This window comes from Marmota monax, unplaced genomic scaffold (genome assembly GCF_021218885.2).
Source record: "Marmota monax isolate L192 unplaced genomic scaffold, Marmota_monax_Labrador192_F-V1.1 WCK01_AAM20220418_F8-fsc00188, whole genome shotgun sequence".
NCBI lineage: Eukaryota > Metazoa > Chordata > Mammalia > Rodentia > Sciuridae > Marmota > Marmota monax.
Window position 1 is genome coordinate 3,312,062 of NW_026692655.1, and position 24,995 is coordinate 3,337,056.

At 42.2% G+C, this 24,995-nt stretch overlaps 1 protein-coding gene across 3 annotated transcripts in view; it reads right to left on the reverse strand.

Annotated features, from left to right (window-relative positions):
• Slc36a1 (solute carrier family 36 member 1) overlaps positions 1-24,995 on the reverse strand; it is a 49,279-nt gene that overhangs the window by 20,040 nt on the left and 4,244 nt on the right. For all 3 annotated transcript variants that reach the window (XM_046446403.2, XM_058579914.1, XM_058579913.1), the window contains exons 2-7: positions 19,671-19,815; positions 14,153-14,243; positions 13,327-13,415; positions 12,788-12,883; positions 10,492-10,576; positions 9,860-10,078 (exon numbers count right to left, since the gene is read on the reverse strand). In XM_046446403.2, coding sequence (XP_046302359.1) covers positions 9,860-10,078; positions 10,492-10,576; positions 12,788-12,883; positions 13,327-13,415; positions 14,153-14,243; positions 19,671-19,810 — 720 coding nt within the window. In that variant the 5' untranslated portion in view covers positions 19,811-19,815. The remainder of the gene's footprint in view (positions 1-9,859; positions 10,079-10,491; positions 10,577-12,787; positions 12,884-13,326; positions 13,416-14,152; positions 14,244-19,670; positions 19,816-24,995) is intronic.

Consider the following 24,995-nt stretch of genomic DNA (forward strand, 5'->3'; position numbering starts at 1 on the left):
GTCTATGAGCAATCTCTATGACAGGCTTCTCTCTAAAAGATTTCAAGATTGGTCATCCGGCAAAGGGAACAAACGGTCACCATTTGCATGGGATATCACCATGGCAGAGAAATGGCGTCACGGGCGGAGGAGATAACTGCATTGAAACCAGCGCGACAGGTGTGTAATCCCCTAGCCATCTCTCTCCACACAGCGGGGAAACCTTAAGGGCCACTCCCAGCCCTCCTGTGAACGCAATAACCAGACCCAGGGAATCAGGAGTGGCACGGGACTCGCGGCGCGGAACTCCCGGCTACCGCTCCCACCAGTGCTGACAACTGAGGTCTCTTGCACCAGCTACCGGGGGCGTGGCTACAGGAGGGCAAGCAAATTCGCTGGGGGATCTCAGCCCCAAGCTCTACAAACTTAGGGTCTGAGGGAGGCAAACAGGGAGAGTGAGCCCAGGTGTTCATGAAAACAGGGCTCCCAGGAGCAGCAGACCTGGCGTGTAGCCAGTATTGTGGTGAGCGCCACAGGTGAGCACGGCCTGGCTTGAGGAAACACAAGACAAGGTCCTAGACACTCAGGATTGGAGACCCGCCCAGTCTAGGAGAAAGAGCTGCTGCACAGTGAATGGTTCCCACCTATTGAGAGGAGAAGCTTGGCCCAGTGGGCACAGCTCCACCTACTGGAAGAGAAGTTAATAGAACTCTAGGACTGCATTTATTATTATTATTATTATCATTTTTTTTTCTTTTCTTTTTCTTTTTTTTTCTTCTTTTTCTTTCATTTTCAATTTTTATTTGTTGTTCTTTAATTTTTTTTTCAATGTTTCTATTTTTTTTAATTTTATTTTATTTTATTATTATTATTTTTTTTTAATTTTAATTTTCATTTTTTATTATCACTATTATTTTTGTTAAATTTTTTTTTCGTCTTTTCTTTCTTTCTTTATTATCTAATCTTTGTTATTCTTGTTTCTTTTGTCTTTTCATTTCTTTTCAATCTTCTTATTCCCCCTTCCTTGAATTCTACCTGCCTACTCTCATTCTCTTTAGTGACTTCTTCCCTTCCCTTCTAATATCTTTCCTCTCAAGCATCAAATAAATCTATAAGAGTAAACAGTAACTCAGCAGTCAAGCAGAACAAGAAGTAACATGAGCAGCATAAAAAAGCAAGGAAGAAAAGGAGTACAAACAATGAAGGACAGCCTAAATATTCAGGAGGACCTAGAGTCAGCAGAAAAATGGTCATATAAAGAACTCAAGGAATACCTTAGACAGATGGAATGGAACCTTAAAGAAGATACGAGACAGCAAATCCAAACAGTGAAAGAACACTTTGAAAATGAATTACATAGACAGATAAAAGAAGAAGTTAAGCATCTTTATCAGGAGATTGAGATTATAAAAAAAAAAACCAAACAATAATTCTAGAAATGAAGGAAACGATAAACCAAATTAAAAACTCAATTGAGAGTATCACTAACAGAGTGGAGCAAGTAGAAGCCAGAACATCAGATAATGAAGACAAAATATATCATCTTGAAAAGAGCCTAGCCAACTCAGAAAGGCTGGTTAAAAACCACGAGAAAAACATCCAAGAGATATGGGATAACATAAAGAAACCAAACCTACGAGTCATCGGGATAGAAGAAGGTACAGAGATTCAAACCAAGGGAATGAGTAACCTGCTGAAAGAAATAATTACAGAAAACTTTCCAGAAATAAAAAAGGAAACGGATATACAAATTGTAGATGCATACAGGACACCGAGCACACAAAATCACAGTAGACCAACGCCAAGACACATTGTTATGAAGATATCCAATATACAGAACAAAGAGAAAATACTAAAAGCTACAAGAGAAAGGAGGCAGATTACATTCAGGGGTAAACCAATAAGGTTAACAACGGATTTTTCATCACAGACGCTGAAAGCGAGAAGATCCTGGAACAACGTATTTCAAACACTGAAAGACAATGGATGCCAACCAAGAATTCTGTATCCAGCAAAATTAAGCTTCAGGTACGATAACGAAATAAAAATCTTTCATGATAAACAAAAGCTAAAAGAATTTGCAGCCAGAAAACCAGCATTGCAAAGCATCTTGAGCAAAACACTACACGAGGAAGAAATGAAAAACAATAACCAAAACCATCAGTGGGAAGTGCCTCTATAAAGACAGAGGGCGGGGGGAAAGCTAACCATGGAGAAACAAACTAAATTAAAAAAAAAAAAAGAAGATAAATAATCAAACATGGCTGGAAGTACAAACCATATATCAATAGTAACTCTAAACATTAATGGCTTAAACTCTCCAATAAAGCGACATAGGCTGGTAACATGGATTAAAAAAACAAATCCAACAATATGCTGCCTCCAGGAGACACATCTGATTGGAAAAGACATACACAGGCTGAAGGTGAAAGGTTGGGAAAAAATATACCATGCACACGGTCCTCGTAAGCAAGCAGGGGTGGCCATCCTCATATCGAATAAAATTGACTTCAAGACTAAATTAATCAAAAGGGATAAGGAAGGACATTATATACTGTTAAAAGGAACCATTCACCAACAAGACATAACAATTATCAATATTTATGCACCAAATAATGGTGCTGCGACGTTCATAAAACAAATTCTCCTCAAGTTCAAGAATCAAATAGACCACAACACAATAATTATGGGTGACTTCAACACACCTCTCTCACAATTGGACAGATCCTCCAAACAAAAGCTGAATAAAGAAACTATAGAACTCAATATCACAATCAACAACCTAGACTTAACTGACATATATAGAATATATCAACCATCATCAAGTGGATATACTTTTTTCTCAGCAGCACATGGATCCTCCTCAAAAATAGACCATATATTATGCCATAGGGCAACCCTCAGTAAATATACAGGGGTGGAGATAATACCATGCATTTTATCTGATCATAATGGAATGAAACTGGAAATCAATGATAAAAGACGGAAGGAAAAATCCTACATCACATGGAAAATGAACAATATGTTACTGAATGATCAATGGGTTACAGAAGACATAAAGGAAGAAATCAAAAAATTCTTAGAGATAAATGAAAATACAGACACAACATATCGGAATCTATGGGACACAATGAAAGCAGTTTTAAGAGGGAAATTCATCGCTTGGAGGTCATTCCTCAAAAAAAGGAAAAACCAACAAATAAATGAGCTCACACTTCATCTCAAATCCCTAGAAAAGGAAGAGCAAAACAACAGCAAATGTAGCAGAAGGCAAGAAATAATTAAAATCAGAGCGGAAATCAATGAAATTGAAACAAAAGAAACTATTGAAAAAATTAACAAAACTAAAAGTTGGTTCTTTGAAAAAATAAATAAGATCGACAGACCCTTAGCCAGGCTAACGAAGAGAAGAAGAGAGAGAACTCAAATCACTAACATACGGGATGAAAAAGGCAATATCACAACAGACACTACAGAAATACAGAAGACAATTAGAAATTATTTTGAAAACCTATATTCCAATAAAATAGAAGATAGTGAAGACATTGATAAATTCCTTAAGTCATATGATTTGCCCAGACTGAGTCAGGAGGATACTCACAACTTAAACAGACCAATAACAATAGATGAAATAGAAGAAGCAATCAAAAGACTTCCAACCAAGAAAAGCCCAGCACCGGATGGGTATACAGCGGAGTTTTACAAAACCTTTAAGGAAGAATTAATACCAATACTTTTCAAGTTATTTCAGGAAATAGAAAAAGAAGGAGCTCTGCCAAATTCATTCTATGAGGCCAACATCACCCTGATTCCGAAACCAGACAAAGACACCTCAAAGAAAGAAAACTACAGACCAATATCTCTGATGAACCTAGATGCAAAAATCCTCAATAAAATTCTGGCAAATCGGATACAAAGGCACATCAAAAAAATTGTGCACCATGATCAAGTAGGATTCATCCCTGGGATGCAAGGATGGTTCAATATACGGAAATCAATAAATGTTATTCACCACATCAATAGACTTAAAAATAAGAACCATATGATCATCTCAATAGACGCAGAAAAAGCATTCGACAAAGTACAGCATCCCTTTATGTTCAAAACATTAGAAAAACTAGGGATAACAGGAACTTACCTCGACATTGTAAAAGCTATCTATGCTAAGCCTCAGGCTAGCATCATTCTCAATGGAGAAAACTTGAAGGCATTCCCCCTAAAATCTGGAACAAGACAGGGATGCCCTCTATCACCACTTCTATTCAATATAGTTCTCGAAACACTGGCCAGAGCAATTAGACAGACGAAAGAAATTAAAGGCATAAAAATAGGAAAGGAAGAACTTAAATTATCACTATTTGCAGATGACATGATTCTATACCTAGAAGACCAAAAGGGTCTACAAAAAAACTACTAGAACTAATAAATGAATTCAGCAAAGTGGCAGGATATAAAATCAACATGCATAAATCAAAGGCATTTCTGTATATCAGCGACAAAACTTCTGAAACGGAAATGAGGAAAAACACTCCATTCACAATATCCTCAAAAAAAATAAAATACTTGGGAATCAACCTAACAAAAGAGGTGAAAGATTTATATAATGAAAACTACAAAACCCTAAAAATAGAAGTAGAAGAAGATCTTAGAAGATGGAAAAATATACCCTGTTCATGGATAGGCAGAACTAACATCATCAAAATGGCGATATTACCAAAAGTTCTCTATACGTTTAATGCAATGCCAATCAAAATCCCAATGGCATTTCTTGTAGAAATGGATAAAGCAATCATGAAATTCATATGGAAAAATAAAAGACCCAGAATAGCAAAAGCAATTCTAAGCAGGAAGTGCGAATCAGGCGGTATAGCGATACCAGACTTAAAACTATATTACAGAGCAATAGTAACAAAAACAGCATGGTACTGGTACCAAAACAGGAGGGTGGACCAATGGTACAGAATAGAGGACACAGAGACTAATCCACAAAGCTACAACTATCTTATATTTGATAAAGGAGCTAAAAGCATGCAATGGAGGGAGGATAGCATCTTCAACAAATGGTGCTGGGAAAACTGGAAATCCATATGCAACAAAATGAAACTGAATCCCCTCCTCTCGCCATGCACAAAAGTTAACTCAAAGTGGATCAAGGAGCTAGATATCAAATCAGAGACTCTGCGTCTGATAGAAGAAAAAGTTGGCTCCGATCTACATATTGTAGGGTCGGGCTCCAAATTCCTTAATAGGACACCCATAGCACAAAAGTTGATAACAAAAATCAACAAATGGGACTTACTTAAACTGAAAAGTTTTCTCTCAGCAAGAGAAACAATAAAAGAGGTAAATAGGGAGCCTACATCATGGGAACAAATTTTTACTCCTCACACTTCAGATAGAGACCTAATATCCAGAGTATACAAAGAACTCAAAAAATTAAACAATAAGAAAACAAATAACCCAATCAACAAATGGGCCAAAGACCTGAACAGACACTTCTCAGAGGAGGACATACAATCAATCAACAAGTACATGAAAAAATGCTCACCATCTCTAGCTGTCAGAGAAATGCAAATCAAAACCACCCTAAGATACCATCTCACTCCAGTAAGATTGGCAGCCATTATGAAGTCAAACAACAACAAGTGCTGGAGAGGATGTGGGGAAAAGGGTACTCTTGTACATTGCTGGTGGGACTGCAAACTGGTGCGGCCAATCTGGAAAACAGTATGGAGATTCCTGGGAAAGCTGGGAATGGAACCACCATTTGACCCAGCTATTGCCCTTCTTGGACTTTTCCCTGAAGACCTTAAAAGAGCGTACTACAGGGATACTGCTACATCGATGTTCATAGCAGCACAATTCACAATTGCTAGACTGTGGAACCAACCCAGATGCCCTTCAATAGATGAATGGATAAAAAAAATGTGGCATTTATACACCATGGAGTATTACGCAGCACTAAAAAATGACAAAATCATAGAATTTGCAGGGAAATGGATGGCACTAGAGCAGATTATGCTTAGTGAAGCTAGCCAATCCCTAAAAAACAAATACCAAATGTCTTCTTTGATATAATGAGAGCAACTAAGAACAGAGCAGGGAGGAAGAGCAGGAAGAAAAGATTAACATTAAACAGATACATGAGGTGGGATGGAAAGGGAGAGAAAAGGGAAATTGCATGGTAATGGAGGGAGACCCTCATTGTTATACAAAATTACATATAAGAGGTTGTGAGGGGAATGGGAAAATAAACAAGGAGAGATATGAATTACAGTGGATGGGGTAGAGAGAGAAGATGGGAGGGGAGGGAGGGGGGATGGTAGAGGACAGGAAAGGTAGCAGAATACAACAGTCACTAATAGGGCATTATGTAAAAATGTGGATGTGTAACCGATGTGATTCTGCAATCTGTATTTGGGGTAAAATTGGGAGTTCATAACCAACTTGAATCTAATGTATGAAATATGATATGTCAAGAGCTTTATAATGTTTTGAACAACCAATAAAAAAAATTAAAAAAAATAAATAAAAAAAAATAAAAGATTTCAAAACAACAATACCCCAGTCTCTGAGGGGAAACAACAGAAGAAAATGAAAGAAAGAAAGGAAGGAAGGAAGGAAGGAAGGAAGGAAGGAAGGAAGACTATTTTCTGCTAAGAAGTCAGTCAGACTTCTATTAAGTATTTTGGTACCTAGTATGAAGACAGACTAATAGGTATTTTTGCTCTATAATGAGGCAGGAGAGTGGGATTTCCCTGTAATTACTCCTGTGGCACAAATGAAACTTAAGTTCCTTGAAACAGGTGCTACCTGTTGATTAGTGGATAAGTACTGCCCAGGTTCATACATCAGATCAGACTGAGGTATCAGAAAGGGAATTTCACAGGTCATGTCTGGGGATACGGTTCACATGTGACCATCTACATACTTCATGATTGTTATTGACTTACATCTCATTCAACTAAATTGAACAAGTTTCATTTACCAAGAAACATGAAAATTAAAATCAGATCATTATTAACATGTCTCAATTCAATAATACTTATCTATTATAATTATGAAAGTTTTTTCAAGAAACTGCTATAAAAGGTACAGACAGACTCAAAGATGTACTCCGATTTTGGAATCATTATAATCATGCAAGAATATATCACAGAATGAAGGATATGCAGTGATAACACACTCACTGGGAGGCCCCTCTGGGAAAGGCCTGGACTCAAAACTGTGCCACTCATCCTTCCCCATGAGAAGGAAGGGAAGCCTGCTCAGGTGGAGGACCTTGGCTGGCTTCCTATGGTGCACGTGCACAAAGAGCAAAAGTAGCACCCCCACACCCATATTTGGCATTAGGGGAAAAGTTCAGAAACATCTGAGAGTAGGGGAATCCACGTAGTAAACAGGGCAAAATGCCAAACAGCAGTTACAAACAGCAGCAGCAACATCAAAAATGATGCACAGGGAGCACCAGTAGCTGTGAGCCACCTGGAAATGGTGCTGTTACCACACTGTGGACAGCAGCTGTCCCTGGGAACTAGGGCAGAGAGCACTGCTTGATCAGAGACCCTGTGGGCTTAGCAGACAGACTGAGAACTGATCTCAAGAAACTGGCAGAGCTGCCTCACCTCAACATGCAGATTGCACTAAATGTCCACACAGCTCAGGGTGGACGCCAGCAGTAAAAAGGAACTAAGATGTTACAGGGACACAAATTCTCACCCAGTCCTCTGACCATGGCAGCCATCAGTGTGTAACCACCTGCAATGGTTCAGTGCAGCATGTGCCTGTCTGTGGAGGTGGCCTCGCTTTGTCTTTAGCCCTCACTTGAGTATCTTACGGACAATGGAGAGAGAGCTAATTACTAAGGGAAATTATGTGTTTATTTACATCTTGATCATGGAGATGGTCAATCACACATTCAACATAAAAAATAGGATTATAGATTTTTATGTTTTGTTTAAAAAAAAAAAACTGTTCTGCAGAGGAGACAACATCTACTACCCATCTGATTTACAATAAGAGAAAGCTAGTACACACTCACTGACAATCTAATTCATCCCGTCATTCCCTCAGTACAGGCAGCCAGCCCCTGCTTTTCAGGGTCTAGCGGTTTCCTAGAAACCACATCAGTAGGTGACTGGGTCACTGTGTGAAAAGTGAGGCAATGGTCACCTGTCGGACTGACCAAAACTAACAAGACTGACATATCCAGAGTTACCTAGGGGGGCAAAGCAGGCACTTGTATGCCATGGAAGCATGGAGGGGACTCTATGTGAAATCAGTCAACAACTTCTGGAAGAAGCAAGTTGGCAATATAAAAATTCAAAAGTGTACACTTCCTGGGCATAGTAGTGTACACTTGTAATCCCAGTGACTTGTGGGGATGTGAACTTGAATAGCAAATTAAAGGCCAGCCTGGGTAACTTAGCAAAGCCTTATTTCAAAATAAAAAGTGCTGGGATGTAGCTCAGTGGTATGGTACCCGAATTTAATCCCCAGTACCACAAGAAAAAAAAAAAAAAGTACATGTTCTGCAGTAGTTGCACCCCTAGGTAAGTAGTTTATAGAATCATTCATCATGTCCATAAAAAATGAATATTCACTGTCTTAATACTGCTGGGCGCAGTAGTGCAGGCCTGTAATCCCAGTGGCTCAGGAGGCTGAGGCAGGAGGATCACAAGTTCAAAGCCAGCCTCAGCAATGGTGAGGTGCTAAGCAACTGAGTGAGACCCTGTCTCTAAACAAAATACAAAATAGGGCTGGGGGTGTGGCTCAGTGTTTGAGTGCCCCTGAATTCAACCCCTGACACTCCCCTCCCCCCAAAAAAAAGACTATAAGTGATAAATGACCCAATGGTCCACCCGTAGGGGACTGGTGAAGTAAACCATGGCCCATCTGTTCTCTGATTCTGGGCAGCAGAGAGAAACAGTGAAGCAGAGCCAGCTGCACCAGCCTGGAGAGCTGGTAGATGAACACTACCAATAATTTTTTTAAAATTTGTTTTAAAAAATGAAAACAAAACCTAATTTTTGTTAGTTATATTTCCTACATGCTTATATAGTGTTTAAAGCATTCACAGGATCCAGAACAAGACAGGCCACTGGCACAGACGGCATCCCTAAGAGGAGACTCAGGTGAGAGGTGGTACTCAGACGGTTGTTTGTGTTGTCCTCATTCCAATTAAAAAAATAATGACGTGAGTTTATTGGGAAATTAAATTTAAATATCTTAAGTTATGCTTAATTTACCTACTTTTACTCTTTTCCTTTAATCGAATCTTGGCAAAATGCATTTTCTTTTCCACAAACTGCCATGGTGTTTAAAGACACGTTTTTCTACATGTGATCCTCTCCCCATCTGTGTTCCAGTGTTCTCTAAACCACCCCACAGATCCACCCACATGGGTAAGCAAGTGGCATGAACACTAGTGCCTTTATAATTTTGACAAATAAATAGTAGGGAATTACTTATACCCAAGTACAGATTAGAAAAATTGATTTTTATTTTGATCTTTCTATGTTTTTACTATTTTCCAATTGTGCATAATGATCATTAACAATCCAATTGAAAAAAGCCTAAAGCAGAGATTTCAATGGGGGGTGATTTTTGCCCCTCAGGGTGTTTGGCAATATGTAGAAACACTTTTGGTTGTCAAACTGGGGGAGTAGTAGCCACTAGTGTTTTCAGGGTAGAGACGAGGGATACTGCTAAATATCCAACAACACAGGACAATAACAAAATTTACCTGGCCCAAAATGTCCATAATGCTGAATTTAAAAACTTCTAAACATACTTCACATAAGTGACATGGAACTATGTAGGTTCTGCTGACTGCTTTTGTTCACCCCTCTAAGAGGATGGGGGAGGCCTGGGCTCACACCTGAACAATGTACTGGTAGATCATGATCAGGCTGACCAGCATGCTGATGTTGGCCAACAGGGAGAAGATGGACAGGACACGGAGGTTCCTGATGAAGACCAGCAGCACCAGGAAGGGCAGGAAGGTGAGCATGTAGAGTCTAGAGTCCATGGTGGGCGTCAGAATCACCGTCTCATTGTCATGGCAGTTGGTGGTGGTCCCGTTGGCTGCTTCTATCACCTAGAAGAGGGGAAGAAGGAGAAAGGTCAAGGCCTCCAATCACAAAGCTGACGACTGTCCTGCTGGAAGAGGCTTCTCACTAGGAGCTCAGAGTGTGAACCAGGCCTGAGAGGCATCTGTGGCCTGTAAGCTCTCCATGGAGTCTTCATGCTACTGTTGCTAGCAACCCAAGTGTCTGAACTGGGTGTGATCACATCTTACCTAAGACAGAAGGGTTAACAAGACATCTTGAGGTTTCTCTACATCCCAGGTCTTCACATGAGCATCAAAAAAAAAAAAAAAAAAAAAAAGGCACTGTACATAAAGTGTTAAAACCTCAACTCTTTCGTTGACCAAAGCCGGCTTGGAAACAATCCTAAACAGAAATTGCACTCATCCCTTTTCATATGCTTTCTTTTTTACCAGAATCCTACCTGTTTAAAGTTCTCAGCAAGAAACACAAAATAGACACAGCAGAATCCCAGCTGAGTGACAATCAGGAAGAAGTCCACGATGTGCCTGGGGATGGGAAGGAGGGAATACAAAGGTCATTAAAATACAAATGGAAGACTCTCAGACAAATGCTTTCAATAGTGCTTTTTTCCTAAGTCATCACAGGCTCTTCCCAGCAGGTGACGAGGACAAGCATGTCAGTTAGAGCTTTGGAGAAGACTCTATCTGTGTGGTTCCTGAGATCCCCTTCCTGGCTTCTCTAGGATGCTGCATGAGGTAGGCAATCACCAGAGAACAGCAGGAAATGAGGGTCAGAACATTAAGATCTGGACACAACATTTTATTAGTGGTGCCACACCCCAGAGGGATAATTCCTAAAGTCTGAGCCTGGAGCACAGCAGGGCTTTTACTTTTATACACCACCAAGTTTTGGATGCACCAAGGCAAGAGAATGGGTGCATTCTATGTACTTATTTGGGTACAAGCTTGTCAATAGCTTAGGGACTCTTAGCTCATACAGTTTAGGGACTTTTACTGCACTAAGCCTAAAGGCGGATTCTTCTGTACCTGCTACATTGTTTCCTGCTTCTGCTACTAGGTACCTGTTAGCAGCTGCAGGCTTCTATGGTTAAATGTCAGTAAGCTGACCTGCTGTGGGTCAGTGTGCAAAACCACAGCCCGTCGGCTCTTAAACTGCTGAAGTTCCCATTCTGTTCTACCACACAGGCACCATGACCCCTGCTTAGCTCCTCTTTGTACCCACCCCCAGCCTACTTCACATGGTGAGCCCTTGACAGAGAAGGCCAGGAAGTGGACCCCTTTACAGTGTCTCCCTATAATTTGGACCCAAGAGCTAACCTAATTTCATATAAATAAGCAGAAATAAATGGACCCAAACAGATTGCTGGTTGAAGCACCGTTGGACAACAGGTGGTTACTATCCAAAGGGCTATCAAAAAGGAAACTGATCGTGTTATTGACTATTCTTAAATAAGACGCTGCTTTGCAGCTAGAATGTGTTAAAATCTATATGTGCTGACACTGAAAAAGTGAAAAATATCTAGGTGATTTAAGGGGGAGAAATCAAGTTTCCAAACAGTATATACTGTTTGGTCCATTTGTACAAAAAAATGTTTTAAAAACGTTTGTTTATACACAGAAAAATCTAACAGGATACCCAATGCACCTCTGACCTGGGTTTATTTCTGCTTTTTACTTTATGTCCTCCTGTCTTGTTTTAAAAATGCTTTTCCTATGAGCACACATTTTATTAGAAGAAAGGAGGGTGTGAGGAATGAGGGAGGGAAGATGGGAGGAAGGGAGGGAAGGAGGAAGGCAGGAAGAACTGATAACCAGCCAAGCACCCATGCACGGTGTGCTCACTTAACAACCGGCTTCTCCCAGGCAACAGAAAATGATTTTGCCAAAAGAACGACACAGTCTGTATCACAGGATGAAGCTGACTGTGAATCAAAGTTCCTTCTATGACCCCCAAAGGAACTCTTCTAAAGAACAAAGGTTTAATGTGGTTCAAGTAAGAAAAACAAACAAATAAACAACAACAACAACAAAATAGGATTCAGTCCTTGATGGTATCAATTCCCATAGATCCAGGAAACAAAAAGTAGAATATTACCCTGCAGGCACCTGAGCAGTCACCTAAGGGGAGATTTCCAGACACTCCCCACCTCCTCACAAACCTGTCTCCCACCTTGTTCCTTCTCTCACTAATTGTGGGTGTCTCTCTTCTGGCCCAGCCAGACAAGAGAACCTTCCACCTGAGCGCAGGCTGTCTCTCACCTCATTATGTTCTCTTCCTCTCAGTTTACACCATTACTGGTCTCTTGTCTTGTTCTTGGGTTCTTTCTCCCTGTACAGACCACAAGCCCCTGGAGGGTGGAGACCATATAATTTACCCCAGGGAATCTCCCCTCCCAATCAAGAACTGTTTTGTGCCACTGAGAGTTCTTCAAATGTATTTATTGAAAAGTGAGTGAATGGAGTATCATCACCAGATGGACATCAGGACATTCCACACTGTCAAAGCCAGAATGGCCTCCAGAGATCTTTCAGGCCAGGCCTCATGTATTACAGATGAGGAAGTGGAGGCCTGAAGAAGTGAGGGAGGGCTCTCACTGTCCCAGGACACAGAGCACAACAACTGCAGAGCCAACCCAAGCAACATTCTCCATTCCTGATGCTTTCCCCACACGGTACTTCCCTATCTGAAGGCCTCCACACTGGGGGGGGGGGGGGGGCACAGCTGAAACCAGTTACCTTCCCCAGTGAGCGTGGTTCCGGAGCCAGGAGCTGGGGCTGGATTCTAGACCATACATCACAGTGTCCCCATAGTCCACAAAGGGTTTGTTCAGCCTGGGAGAGGGGAGAGGCAAAGGAAGGGCAGAGCCTAGGGTTAGTCAATGACAGTGATGGCACAACTGGAGCTGCTGAGACCTGAGCCTACTCCCCACCAACCACCCTAAATTAGGCACCACTACAAGTCCTGCGTTTAACGCTTCTAACGATCAGAAGTGTGAAGTCTAGGGGACAGTTACTTAATTCACGGCCACTGGCAGGACCATTTCAATGCAATAAACATTACAAAGCAGATATAATTAGGATGTGGCCTCTGTCCACAGGTAAACCTAACAGATGACAGGGCAAAAAAATAATTACAAAAATAACCAGGGAACGTGATCCTGCTGGGATAATAGCCTTCACACTCGGCCAGTGTGAAGATGCGGGCGTTGTCTGCACAAGGGCCTACTTTCAAGATACAAGAACCAAAAATGATTTATGTCTCAGAGGGCTCTCACCTGCGGCAGAAGTGGTGAGCACATTTCACCAGGATACCCATGCAGTGTACGGCCACAATGCCTATCACCAGCAGGCTGAGGGGACCCATCTGGGGGCAGGGGTTGCAGGCAAAAGAAGAGAGAAAAGCAGTGAGAATTAGGATTTGCCAATGATGAAAACGCAGCTAAGGCATCTGCCAGGCATAGACCTTCTGGCCCATGTATAAGAAATGTGATCGTGGAGACCAGCTCTGGGAGATGGGCAAACCTGAGTACGTCTTCCAGAGAGCTAACCTCCTGGACAAGAATGACTCAAGATAAGCCTGTTCCAAGACTGTTGCAAACCAGCAGAACAAAGGTTCCTGTGACTCTGTGGGAAGAAGAGCTGGGCAAAGGGATGTGAGGGAGGGGAAGCTATCGTTAGCACAACGCCACCTCCAAACAGACAGCACTTAGCTGAACATCTCTGAAACCAGGATGGCTTTGGGTGGACAGTCTAAAGGAGGTGAATCATAAAAAGAAGATGTACGATTCTCTGCAAAAGCCACTTAGTGATGGGGTGGGCTGGGGGACTGTACAGAAAATGGACAGATATCTGTCACTAGCTCATTAGTGCATATTATTGATAGAAACAATCTGAATCATTTTAAGTACATCTTCATCACCACAAAGCAAGCCCGGATTAATTCACTGATAACAGTCTAAGAGCCAAGAACAGTGCCTGGCACACAGAAGGCCTTCAATAGATGAATGAATGTCTGAATATTGATGTTTTCTCAGCTGAATTTAAAACAACAACAACAACAAAACCTATTTCCTACTTCCTTGCACGGGTGCAGACCCTTACCAAGAGGCCTGCATTTTTCACTGCCAAAGGCAGCCCCAGGAGTCCTGTGCCAATGTTGCCTTTTAACAGGTGGATCAAGGTCTGGAACCATCTGAAGAGGGAAGAAGGTAGACAAGGGAATGTTAACCGTGACGACAGCTGATGCACAACAGATACTGAGCACTGCACTACCTGCCTGCACGCATGATCTCTGACTTCTACAACAATCCTGAAGTTTTATTTTATGGATGAGGAAGCAACTTGCTCAAGGTCACGGACCTAGTAAAGAGCGAGCTGGAATTTCAGCCCAGGCACTCTGACCTCCGAGTACACTCTCTTACAGTTGCTGTAAGCCTCCCCTGACCCTGGCCCTTCAGAACCTCTTCTATCTCAGGCCAGAGGGATGATGGGCTCTCTCTAGGCATGGGTATTGGGGTCTTGTCCTAACCACTGAACTGACCACTGTGAGGACTCCCAATAGGGCAACAGAGCATGACAAAACATAATGATGACAGACAGACACGGTACAAAAGAATAGAGGAAATAAAAATTGAAACCAAACCTTGTAACAGAAAGCTTTATGAGACATGAACAGAGTTAAAGTTATATATACCATAGCAGGCTGGAAATCCCCAGCGTACTTTGTATAAAAAGGTTAAAAAAGAAAAAAGGTCAATTGCCATAGTGTCCTAGGATTGGAGGAGCCCTCTTCCGAGAGCCACCTAGTTACCTTTCTGCCTTAATGGCAGATTTCCCCTCCCACGTGTACAGACTGTGCCCCCCTCTCCAGACTGTGATTGAAAAGCCTCCTGTATTTCCTCAGTCATTTTTCACTCAAAAATACCATCTACCACGTATAAAACACTGTATTAACTCAAGTGGTGGAAATAGGTGTCAATCAGGTATGGATCTTAGGCTCCATAATTAGTAATGTCTCAAAGGAAACAGGGGACACATTCATAACCACCCGAGGTGGAAAGATTCTCAAGGAAAGGCCAGAGAGAGAATCCACAGAGAAGGCAGGCAAGGCTTGGTGGGGCAGAATGCCCTGAACCAAACCCCGCAGACAGGCAGGAGGTGTTTGTGGGTCACTGCAGAAGAAGATGCTATGGGTGAAGGGCCTGGAAACAAGACCCTAGAGAGAAATGTGGACCATGTACATGGAACAGTTCACCTTAGGAGTCGCTCGGGTCCAGGTGAGGGCAGGAGTGGGCACGGAGTTCCCCCTTTTTCTACAGGGAATGGGGGACCCACCAGGGACAGACAGAAGAGTTGTCTGGTCTTGGTATTTTAATCCTTTGCTACCTTTAGGAAATAGGATAGAAAACAGTTCAAATGAAGTATATTTCTTTGCTCTAAATCACTAGGATTTGACCCCTGGAACCGCTGGGAAATTCTTCTGCACAAATAACTAAATCACTCAAAACTGATGCTTAACATGCAATGTTTCAAATCTTCAATTCTGAAAGCAAATAGCACTTGTTACTCATAAAGGCTATTTATAAGACCCATCTATACCCTTTGGAAAGCAATTCTACTTTAACCCTTCTCCTTTGACATCCGGGAAGAAACTTCTTGATCTTCCAACTCTCCTTAATATTTTTGGGAAGAATCAAGGAAACTGTCTGAGAAGAGGTGAAGTGCTCTCCTGGCCTCACTGAAGCAACAACCTAAGGGCCTCAAGGGTCTAGCTGCATTATCAGCAGCCAGTCACCAGGAGACAATGGGTCTATTAAATTTCTTTCTTGGAAATGTTTAATCCACTAAAGTGCAAAGGTAAATGTTGTACCAAACCTATCTGCCTACCACAGGCCTCCCCAAAATGCCTTTGAGCTGGGAGACCAAGGCCCTCTGGTCCTAGCTCTGCTGTCACCTCCACCTGGCAATTCGCTTCCTTTCCCTGGGCTGTTGTTTGAGGAAAATGAACTAGGAAAGATGGTCTCAATGGTTCCCTCAGCTGGGATTTCAGGCCAGAGGTCAAAATTACTTCGTTCAATAGGTGACCGCAAGCAGAGATTACCCAGTACCATAGGAATAGCACAAGATCATCACCAGGGGCGACAGGTCTTAGCTACAGGGTGGATTATGTGGGAGAAGGAAGAAGGCTAGGAAATCTCTTGAGGTTCCATTTATGCCCCATCAGTAGTTCTTAACACTTTTTGGTCTCAGGACTTCTTTATTCTCTTCTATTTTAAGGACCTTAAATAGCTTTTGCATTATATCTGTTAAGACATATCATATGGGGGCTGGGGTTGTGGCTCAGTGGTAGAGTGCTTGCCTAGCATGTGTGAGGCACTGGGTTCAATTCTCAGCACCACATATAAACAAATAAATAAATAAAGGTCCATCAATAACTAATAAAAATTTTTAAAAATACATATTAAAGTTGAAACAAAAATGTTAGAAATTTTAATTAAAATAAGTTCATTAAATGTGAATAATACATTTTTAAATGAAAAATTAGCTCCAAATGAAAAAGAAGAAAAATGTGAGAAGAATAATATTTTTTTTCTTTTAAAAAATTTCATTAATGTCACTTAACTGAAGATAGCTGGATTTACCTATTTCTACATTCGATCTATTGTGATACATTATTTTGGTTGATGTATATAAAGAAAATTTGTTCTGTCTAGATATGTAGTAGGAAAAGAGTATTTTAATAGGCCTTTTAATTAATTTTTCTTTTCACCCTACTCCAAAATGAAACACCTGATAGTTTCTAAGACATTAACTGCAATGTAGAATGTGAACTTTTCATGATCTTTTGCATTCAAATCTATTGATCTTGCTCTTGATGGATCTTATACCCATGTACAATTTGCTAACATCACATTTTCAGCTATTTGGAAGTTATGGGTTTCCTGAGTTATGCAGATCTTCCAAACATTAGCACATTTCTTTATATAACATTGAGAAATCACATTAATAGATTTAACATGACCATTGACTAATATCACTGCTGATCTCATTAGGGGAGATTACAGGTAAGTTGTCAAGTTCATAGTGTTGGACACAAGGGTTTGTTTCCCTAATTTTGCTTGAAAGCTCAAATTTTATTGTAAGCAAAAAATACTGTTGATTGTTTTGGGGGAGTTGATGAATTCATTTCTTTCATTGTCAAGAAAATGCCAAATACTCAAATCCAAATAACCTACAGTTAGTTGTTCTTTCTAATAAAAATGACGTTCTATGGTGGGGAGAGGGGGAGAACAGCTAGTTCAGTTGACAACTCCAACCCTTACTCAAAGCCTTTGCCCTAAGGCAAGTGTCATACTTAGAATGAAGAAGTGGTCCCCCGTGAGCTTTCCATTTTGTCATATAGAGATCCGTGCTGAAGGGTTATAATTTAATGAAATTGGTGATTTGATTGTTTCATCAATGACATTCTTAAGTAAGTGAAACTACAATAACAATTAGTAAGGATTGGCGCCATTGCATCAACCTGTGGTGAAGCACCTGTGATTTCACCCACCATTGACTAATGATAATCTCCCCTGATGAGATCAGCGGTGATATTAGTCAACGGTCATGTTAAATCATGCTCAAAAGTCAACACAGTGAAGAAGAGGCAAACTGCACCTCAGGCTTATTATGAAGAGGGTTCTGTCCCCTTAGACTTCTTGAAATGGTCTTGAAAATCCCAAAAGGTCTGCAGACCACACCTGTCAAATGGCTGCTCCAGACATCTAGAAAAAAGCCACTTTGAATGAGCTGGGTTCTCAGTCTGCTAGACTAGGGAAGAAGCACAGAGGTGTGATCAATAGCTGTTAACACTGCTCAATAGGGCAACAAGAAGAAAAATGTGCCCAAGAATGTCAATTGAGGCTTCTGTCAAAAGTCAACAGCTGAAAATACCAAATAATAGGAAACAGTCTCACCAAACACTTCATCATGAAAATGTCTGGGGGTTTTCACTTACACCTACCAATTAGGGAGTTTTAATGAGCTATTAACTTCTAAAAGAGTCAGGTGTGTGCATGAATATATCTGTAGGCTAAGAAGTACATCCATGTACTTTGTTCCTTAGCAAACCAGATAACAGGGTAGGGCAAGGCACAAACAGAAGTGGAATCTAGCTCAAAAATTTGTCCCTAACACTTCCTAAGTACTGGACATTTGGTTGTGTTAACAAGATTCCCCAAATCAACCTAGAAAATATATCTGCCATGTTTCCTACATAAATGTTTGTGTGGATCCTGTGCCCCAGACTGGAAATAAATCAATCTTTCAAGTCCCAGGGGAACACCTTTCCCTGGACCGACTGCAGTGGGACAGTGAAACCTGCCATTACCTACAGATGGGCCTTCCTGATCACCTACCTTGTATCACAATATCAGGGCAGGATGGAAACCTCAGAATCAAGTACATCCCGGAAAATGTCTGGATACAAGCCCGAGGAAGGCGTCTTCTGATTTTTTCAATTTCCAAAAAACAAGGGAAAGTAATTTTGGATTCACTACTAATTATAACCCAATGTGAAATAAAAGAGAGATTCAGCATCTCTAGCAGGCATGCATCAACCTCTGTGTATCTAAGACATATAAGCTCCAATTCTAGGGTTGCTGGCTGGTTAGTTTTGAGTTTCAGAGCCTTCTCTATAAAAGTGAAAAACAAGACCCTACAGGGCAAGTACTGCATAGACAAGTTGAAGCCTGAGAACAAGGAGGAGCAAAAACTGGGAGGGAAGGTACAGAAGAGAAGCTTGGAAGAGGTATTTCACAATAACGAGCGTGACCCACTGGCTGCATGTGGAGTTCCTTCTGCCGGGCAACGCCAGTGGGGGACAAGGTTAAAGGAAAAGAGGAAGAGTGGTCCTTGCTGCTGCCGCCTGTGCTTTAAGCAATCTTTCAATCAGCTAAAACCACAAGCACATGAGAATCTACACAAGCATGTTGGCTGAGAAATAAGCTACCGAACCGAGCACAAATCCTTGTGAGCAGAAACCAGCCAGTGGTGGCGAGGGGCAGGTCACGTGGACAGACCATATCCCCTAGATCCTGGCCAGTTCACAAGAGAATATGCCCTGCCCAGGACAGGGTGCAGGCAGAGGGAGCCACCCTAGTGAGGGGTTCCAAGACATGTTTCCACAGTCCCCTTGGGCAGTCATGAGGGACAGCATGACCAACTGCAGGACACAGAGGATCCCTCACAGTCTCACTCAACCCACCAGGGAACACCGGAAGGCTGACAGCTCAGCCTGAAGATAAATGGAAGGTGCAGAGCATGAGGTTCAGGGACCCTGAGAAAGGTCACAGGTCCACTGAGGCTGGGGGTAGCTGGGAAACCTTCGGGAGCCTAAAAGTCTCCTCTGAATTTTTCAACTGAGGTGGTGGTGCCACCCAGCCAGTTTAGCTTCAGGGTGACTTCCTCCATGTTTCCTTACATCTAGGGAAACTGAGGCCCAAAGAGGGCCAAACTCAGCCCAGATGAGCCCTGAGTTTCAGTGGGGAATTGGCTAAAAGGGTGAGAAGAAATGACTCCAAAGGAGACTTAGGAATATGACTCCCGCCCAGGAGGGAAGAGGGTAACAGGGACTTACGTTGTGCTGCTGCTTTCCCCAAAACGCTGGTAGGAGCCAGGGGAGAAGTTGCTCAGGCCTTCCGACGGGCTCTCCTCAGGGCTCACATCCGTGGAGCTGTAGTCGTGGTAGTCTTCGTTCCGAAGCCTCTGGGTGGACATGGTAGCTGCAGGGACAGGGTCAGCATTAGGACCTCCAGCAGTTGGGGACGAAAGCTGCAGGTCTGGGGCAGGCTCTGGGGCAGAAGTAGTCATGGCCACAGCTGCTTACAGGGCCAGCTGCACTATAGATCAAGTACAAGGAGAGTGGCCTGTACCAAGGAAAATGCAAAGGTACAAAGTGCATGGGGCCAGGCTGAGGTCTCGGCTACTGCTCTGCACCTCCCCAGCAGGTGCTGTGCTCGTGAGCTTCTAAATTCATCCCAGTGCACTTGCACCCAGCAGAGGTGAGGCAATGCTTGGGAGGAGTGGGAGATGACGCTGGCAAGCCCCTCCGGGAAGCCTGCCCTGTTCCTTTGCTCTGGATTAACTGCTCCTTCCTCTGAGGACTTCAAAAATGCTTAGATTTATGTGTCTTTCCCAAGAGCAAGCCCTCAGAGGACGGGCATATGAACAGCTCTCATTGTATCCTCTTTTTCCTTCTCCTGCATTAGAGAATCCTGGTGCATTCAAGAAATCCCCTCAGGACCATCGAGTTCTGCTCAAACTCCCCAACAGGTCAAGAGCCACCAAAGTTCATCTCCTTCTTTCCGTCATGACCTCAGGCCTGTTCTGTACACTGGAGGCTACTCAGTAAGTCTCATCCCTTAAAAGTAGGTCTCTTCTTGCCACCAGTGTGAGTACTGAGCAATGGCAGCTGAAGGCAGCTCAGAAGAAGACCAAGAGTGTGAGGGAGCAGGAGACCTTGATCTTACTTTCAACATCTCCCCTCTGCAATCCTTTACTGGGGCTCAGAAAATAATACCTCAAAGCCTGGTGCTTTTGTGTCTGAGCACCTGAAGACAGACTGGAAGCCCTCAGTCAGAAAGTCTCTGACTTACTCCCACCTTCCTGTCTCCCACCCTGCCTGCTCCCCTGAAGCAAGTCACAGAAGCAGGATTCCTCTTCCCCAAGGTGAGTCCTAAATTCCTGGACCCTTCTCCTGCAAAGTGATGACAAAATCCAGAAAGGCCACTCTGTCCCTTCTCCCTTCTCCTTTGAAGATTTTCAATCCAGAGGATCCATCCATGGATGGAAGGAATTCTACGCAGAGAGGTCAAGAAGAATCTGAGCAGACTGGCCTTGCTGGGTTTCCCCTCATCTGTTTCCATGACCTCCGCCCCTTTTGGGTAATCCCATTTCTCCACAGTTGTCTGTGCTCATCAAACTTAAGCATCAAAATGGGCGGATTCCCCTAGGTTCTTGAGCCTTCATTTCTGAAGACTTGTGTGTTACATAAAACTTGGATTAAATAAATGTTATGATTTTCTTGTTAAACTGTCTTATTACAGGAGTGTTGGCCATGACTTTTATGATGGGGAGGGAAAGTATCACACCTTCTCCACTCCTACACCTTCTTCATTTTCGAATTGCTCATGTTTAAAAGACTGTGAAGAAGAAATATTTCCTGTGCGTGCTGATGAAGGACAGTGAGGGTGGACTCCGCTGGGGGCATGGAGGACTCTCCATAACGCTATTCCAGAAAGGAGAAGAGCAAGGGTTTCTCTGCGATTCACAACAGGGAGGCCATCTGGGAGTTGAGGAAGTCCCCAGAATCCTAGTAACTGTCACTAAAAAAAGCCTAGACAGGTCACCCCAACCCATCATCTGACAGAAGAAGAATCAGCACCTTGAAGATGAGGGGGGGGCTACAGCTAGGAAATAGCAGAGCAGAAAACATCTCCTGATACCCTGCCTGAATCTGGAAATGTCTACTGAATACGGTGTCCACTGCTGTGAGGGAGTATACAAAGAAAAAGAGCCAACTTCCTGCCCTTCAAGAATCTGCAAGTGGTGCACACCTATAATCCCAGTGGTTCCAGAGGCTGAGGCAGGAGTATTGCGAGTTCAAAGCCAGCCTCAGCAAAAGCGAAGCGCTAAGCAACTCAGTGAGACTCTGTCTCTAAATCAAATACAAAACAGGGCTGGGGATGTGGCTCAGTGGTCGAGTGCCCCTGAGTTCAATCCCTAGTACCAAATAAATAAATAAAAGAATCTGCAATCAAATATGGAAGAAAAGGTACACTATCATGAAAAATTTCAAGTAAAAATCCTTTACCAGTTGGCAGACTACATACCATGCTGAGCCTGACATGTTATCTCAGAAACCTGGAGACGAGGCAGAATCTCCAGTGGCTATCACAACACTCCATCCATCCCAACATCCAACCCCACCTGCCAGAGGACAGCTCTCTGCAGGTTACAACAGGTCCAGTACCTGAGGACTCTTTAAAACTGGCCCTGAGCATAAGAGTGATCCAGGGGAGATCTCATTTTCTCCCACGAACCCTAATGTGGAAAAGACCCCATGTAATCTTACCAGGAAAATGCTGAACAGAAAACTGGAAAGGGGCTATTGTCGTCCATTTTCTACTGCTGTAACAAAAATATCGGAGTCTGGATAATTTATAGATAAAAGAGTTTGCAGTTCTTAAAGTCCAAGAGCATCTGCTCAGCTTCAGGTGAGGACCTCTGGTTGCTTTATGCATGGTGAAAAAATGAACCACCAGTGTGTGCATGAGGTAGAGAGGTCACAAGAGAAAGACCAAGGAGAGGTGCCAAGCTTGCTTCTTAACAACCCATCGTCACAGTAACTAACCCACTCCTGTGAAAACTACATTACTCCCTCCATGAAGGTGAAGCCCCAGGACCTAAGTACCTTTTAAAGACTCCATCTCTCAACCATTCCCCAACATGAGTTTTGGTGGGGAAAACCATACTTAAGCCACAGCAGGGCCTGTAAATCCCAGGGAAGATCCTGTCCAGTTCCATTGTCAGAGTCTCAGCTAAGGAAGGGGATGAATCTATAAAGAATCTTTAACACAAGTAATTGAAAACCTCTGGTTATGCAGGCAAAAGCTAGTAAGTTAGCTCATATGTCAAGAGACCTGGGTTCTAAGCCTGCCTCTCTCACCTGTTTGCTCTGCAATTTTTAACAATTTTCTTTCTCTAGAATCTCAGTTTCCAAATGCAAAAGCAGGGTGGAAGTGTAAGCTGAAATATCTCTTAGCTCCTCCCCATTTCTAATATTCCAGATAACAATGATTGCATTTATGAAAACAACGGCTAATTTCTAGTCTCTTCCAACACACCAAAAGAATCTAAGGAACAGAACCTTTCAAGTAAATCCTGTACAATACTGAGGGCAAAGGGACAGACCACAGGGAGTGCTAAGTTCCCCAATCCCTCCTAACCAACCAGGAAACCATTCTGTTGCATACTTACTTAGTACAGATGCTTGAATTATTTCAAACATTGTAAAGAGTCTTCTTTATGTCATATACAAAAACAGAAGCTAGCTGGGCATGATGGTGCATGCCTGTATTCCAGTGGCTTGGGAGGCTAAGGCAGGAGGATGACGGGTTCAAAGCTAGCCTCAGAAAACTTAGCAAGGCCCTAAGCAAAACAAGACCCTGTCTAAAAAAAAAAAAAAAAAAAATTAAAAAGGGCTGGGATAAGGCTCAGTAGTCAAGTACCCCTGAGTTCAATCACTGGTACCAAAAAAGGAAAACAAAACAAAACCCTGAAGCTACCTATATCAGAATGTTGCTTAGAAAGCTCAAGAAGAAGCTGAAACCTAAAGAACTAAAGTCCAATAAACAATTGCAGGATGTGGGAAATGTGGCTTAGTTTCTGCATACATACTGAGAAAAGAAAAAATGCTATTTATAGACTTTGGTTAATGATAAGCTCAAAAGAGGTCAAATAATATAATAACAGATGTCAAATAAGCAAATACAATTCTAGGTTACATTAGGAAGGGAGAGAACCAAGTAGATGAACCAGTTAGCTCTGCATGCACCACATCCTGATGCAGGCTACAGACTATGAAGGGGATAATGACAAACTATGGTTCATCCAAGGGTCAGGGCCTAGGTCAAGAGGGGGCTGGAAACCAACTGGTAAAGGAAAAGTTAGAAGCACCAAGAAGATTCAACCTGGCAAGTTAGAAGGCACAAACATGTCTTTAAAGACTGTTAAACAGATTTGATTTGTTTTTTTTTTTTTTTTTTTGGTACCGGGTATTGAACCCAGAGGTGCTCAATGGTTGTTTAACTGAGCCACATCCCTGGCCCTTTTTATTTTATTTTATTTTTATTATTTTGAGACAGGGTCTTGCTAAGTTGTTCAGGGCCTCACTAAGTTGCTGAAGCTGGCTTTGAACTTGTGATCTTCCTGTCTCAGCCTCCCAAGCTGCTGGGATTATAGGCCTATGCTACCATGCCTGGCTTGATTGATTCTTTGAGGCCTCAAAGATCAGAGCTAGATTCAACAGGTGGAAAATTAAGGATGGTAGATCTTTGGCTAGATGTAAGGAAAAACCTTCTATTAAAGATAGTGGTCCAAATGAACAGCTGGAGGGAAAGCAATTTCCCATCTCTGGAATAAGTGAAGTAGAGAAGACATTTCTCAGAGCTGTTACATAGGAGCCAAGCATCAGAGAGAGTGGTGGTATCTACCCCTTCAATGGCTCCTTCTGGCAACCAAGGCCTCCTCCTCCTGCCCTCTTGCTGTGCCCACTGAGCACCGTCTCCATGGCCACCCTGCCCCTGGGCTCCCCTTGATGATGGCTGGTATGCAAGTCTATTACAGTAATTTTTAGTTTCTGCCCTCTGGAAGACTTTAATAGGACCTTGTTACCTGTCCAAATGAGGCTTGTAATATGTGAAAGTTGAAGAAGAGCCTGTCTTTCAGGTTCTTGAGTAAAATGAACAGTTTATATATTATGTGTGGTCCATCAACACGAAATCGAAATCTCCATAAGATATCTAGACCCCAAGAAAACTTTTCAGAAAAGTACATTCAACCCAAATTGCATTGAAATAGCAACTATTTGTATAACCTTGATAGATTTCCTTCTTTTTCCCTATACAAACTCTTTTAATTGATTCGGTAAATAATGCCTTTAGTCTACAAAATATGCTGTCTTTAATGTTATACCATACATAAATTATGAGCAGTTGGAATCACTTTGTACAATGGATGAAGTATGGAGAATGTGTTTGCAAATAGATTTTTTGTTAAAAAAAAAAAAGCACTGAATTTCTAGTAGAGGGTGATTTTTAAGAAGAATTTTGTAGTGATTTTTTTTTCTTATTTTGGTACCAGGAATTGAACCCAGTTGCACTAGACCACTGAGCACATCTTC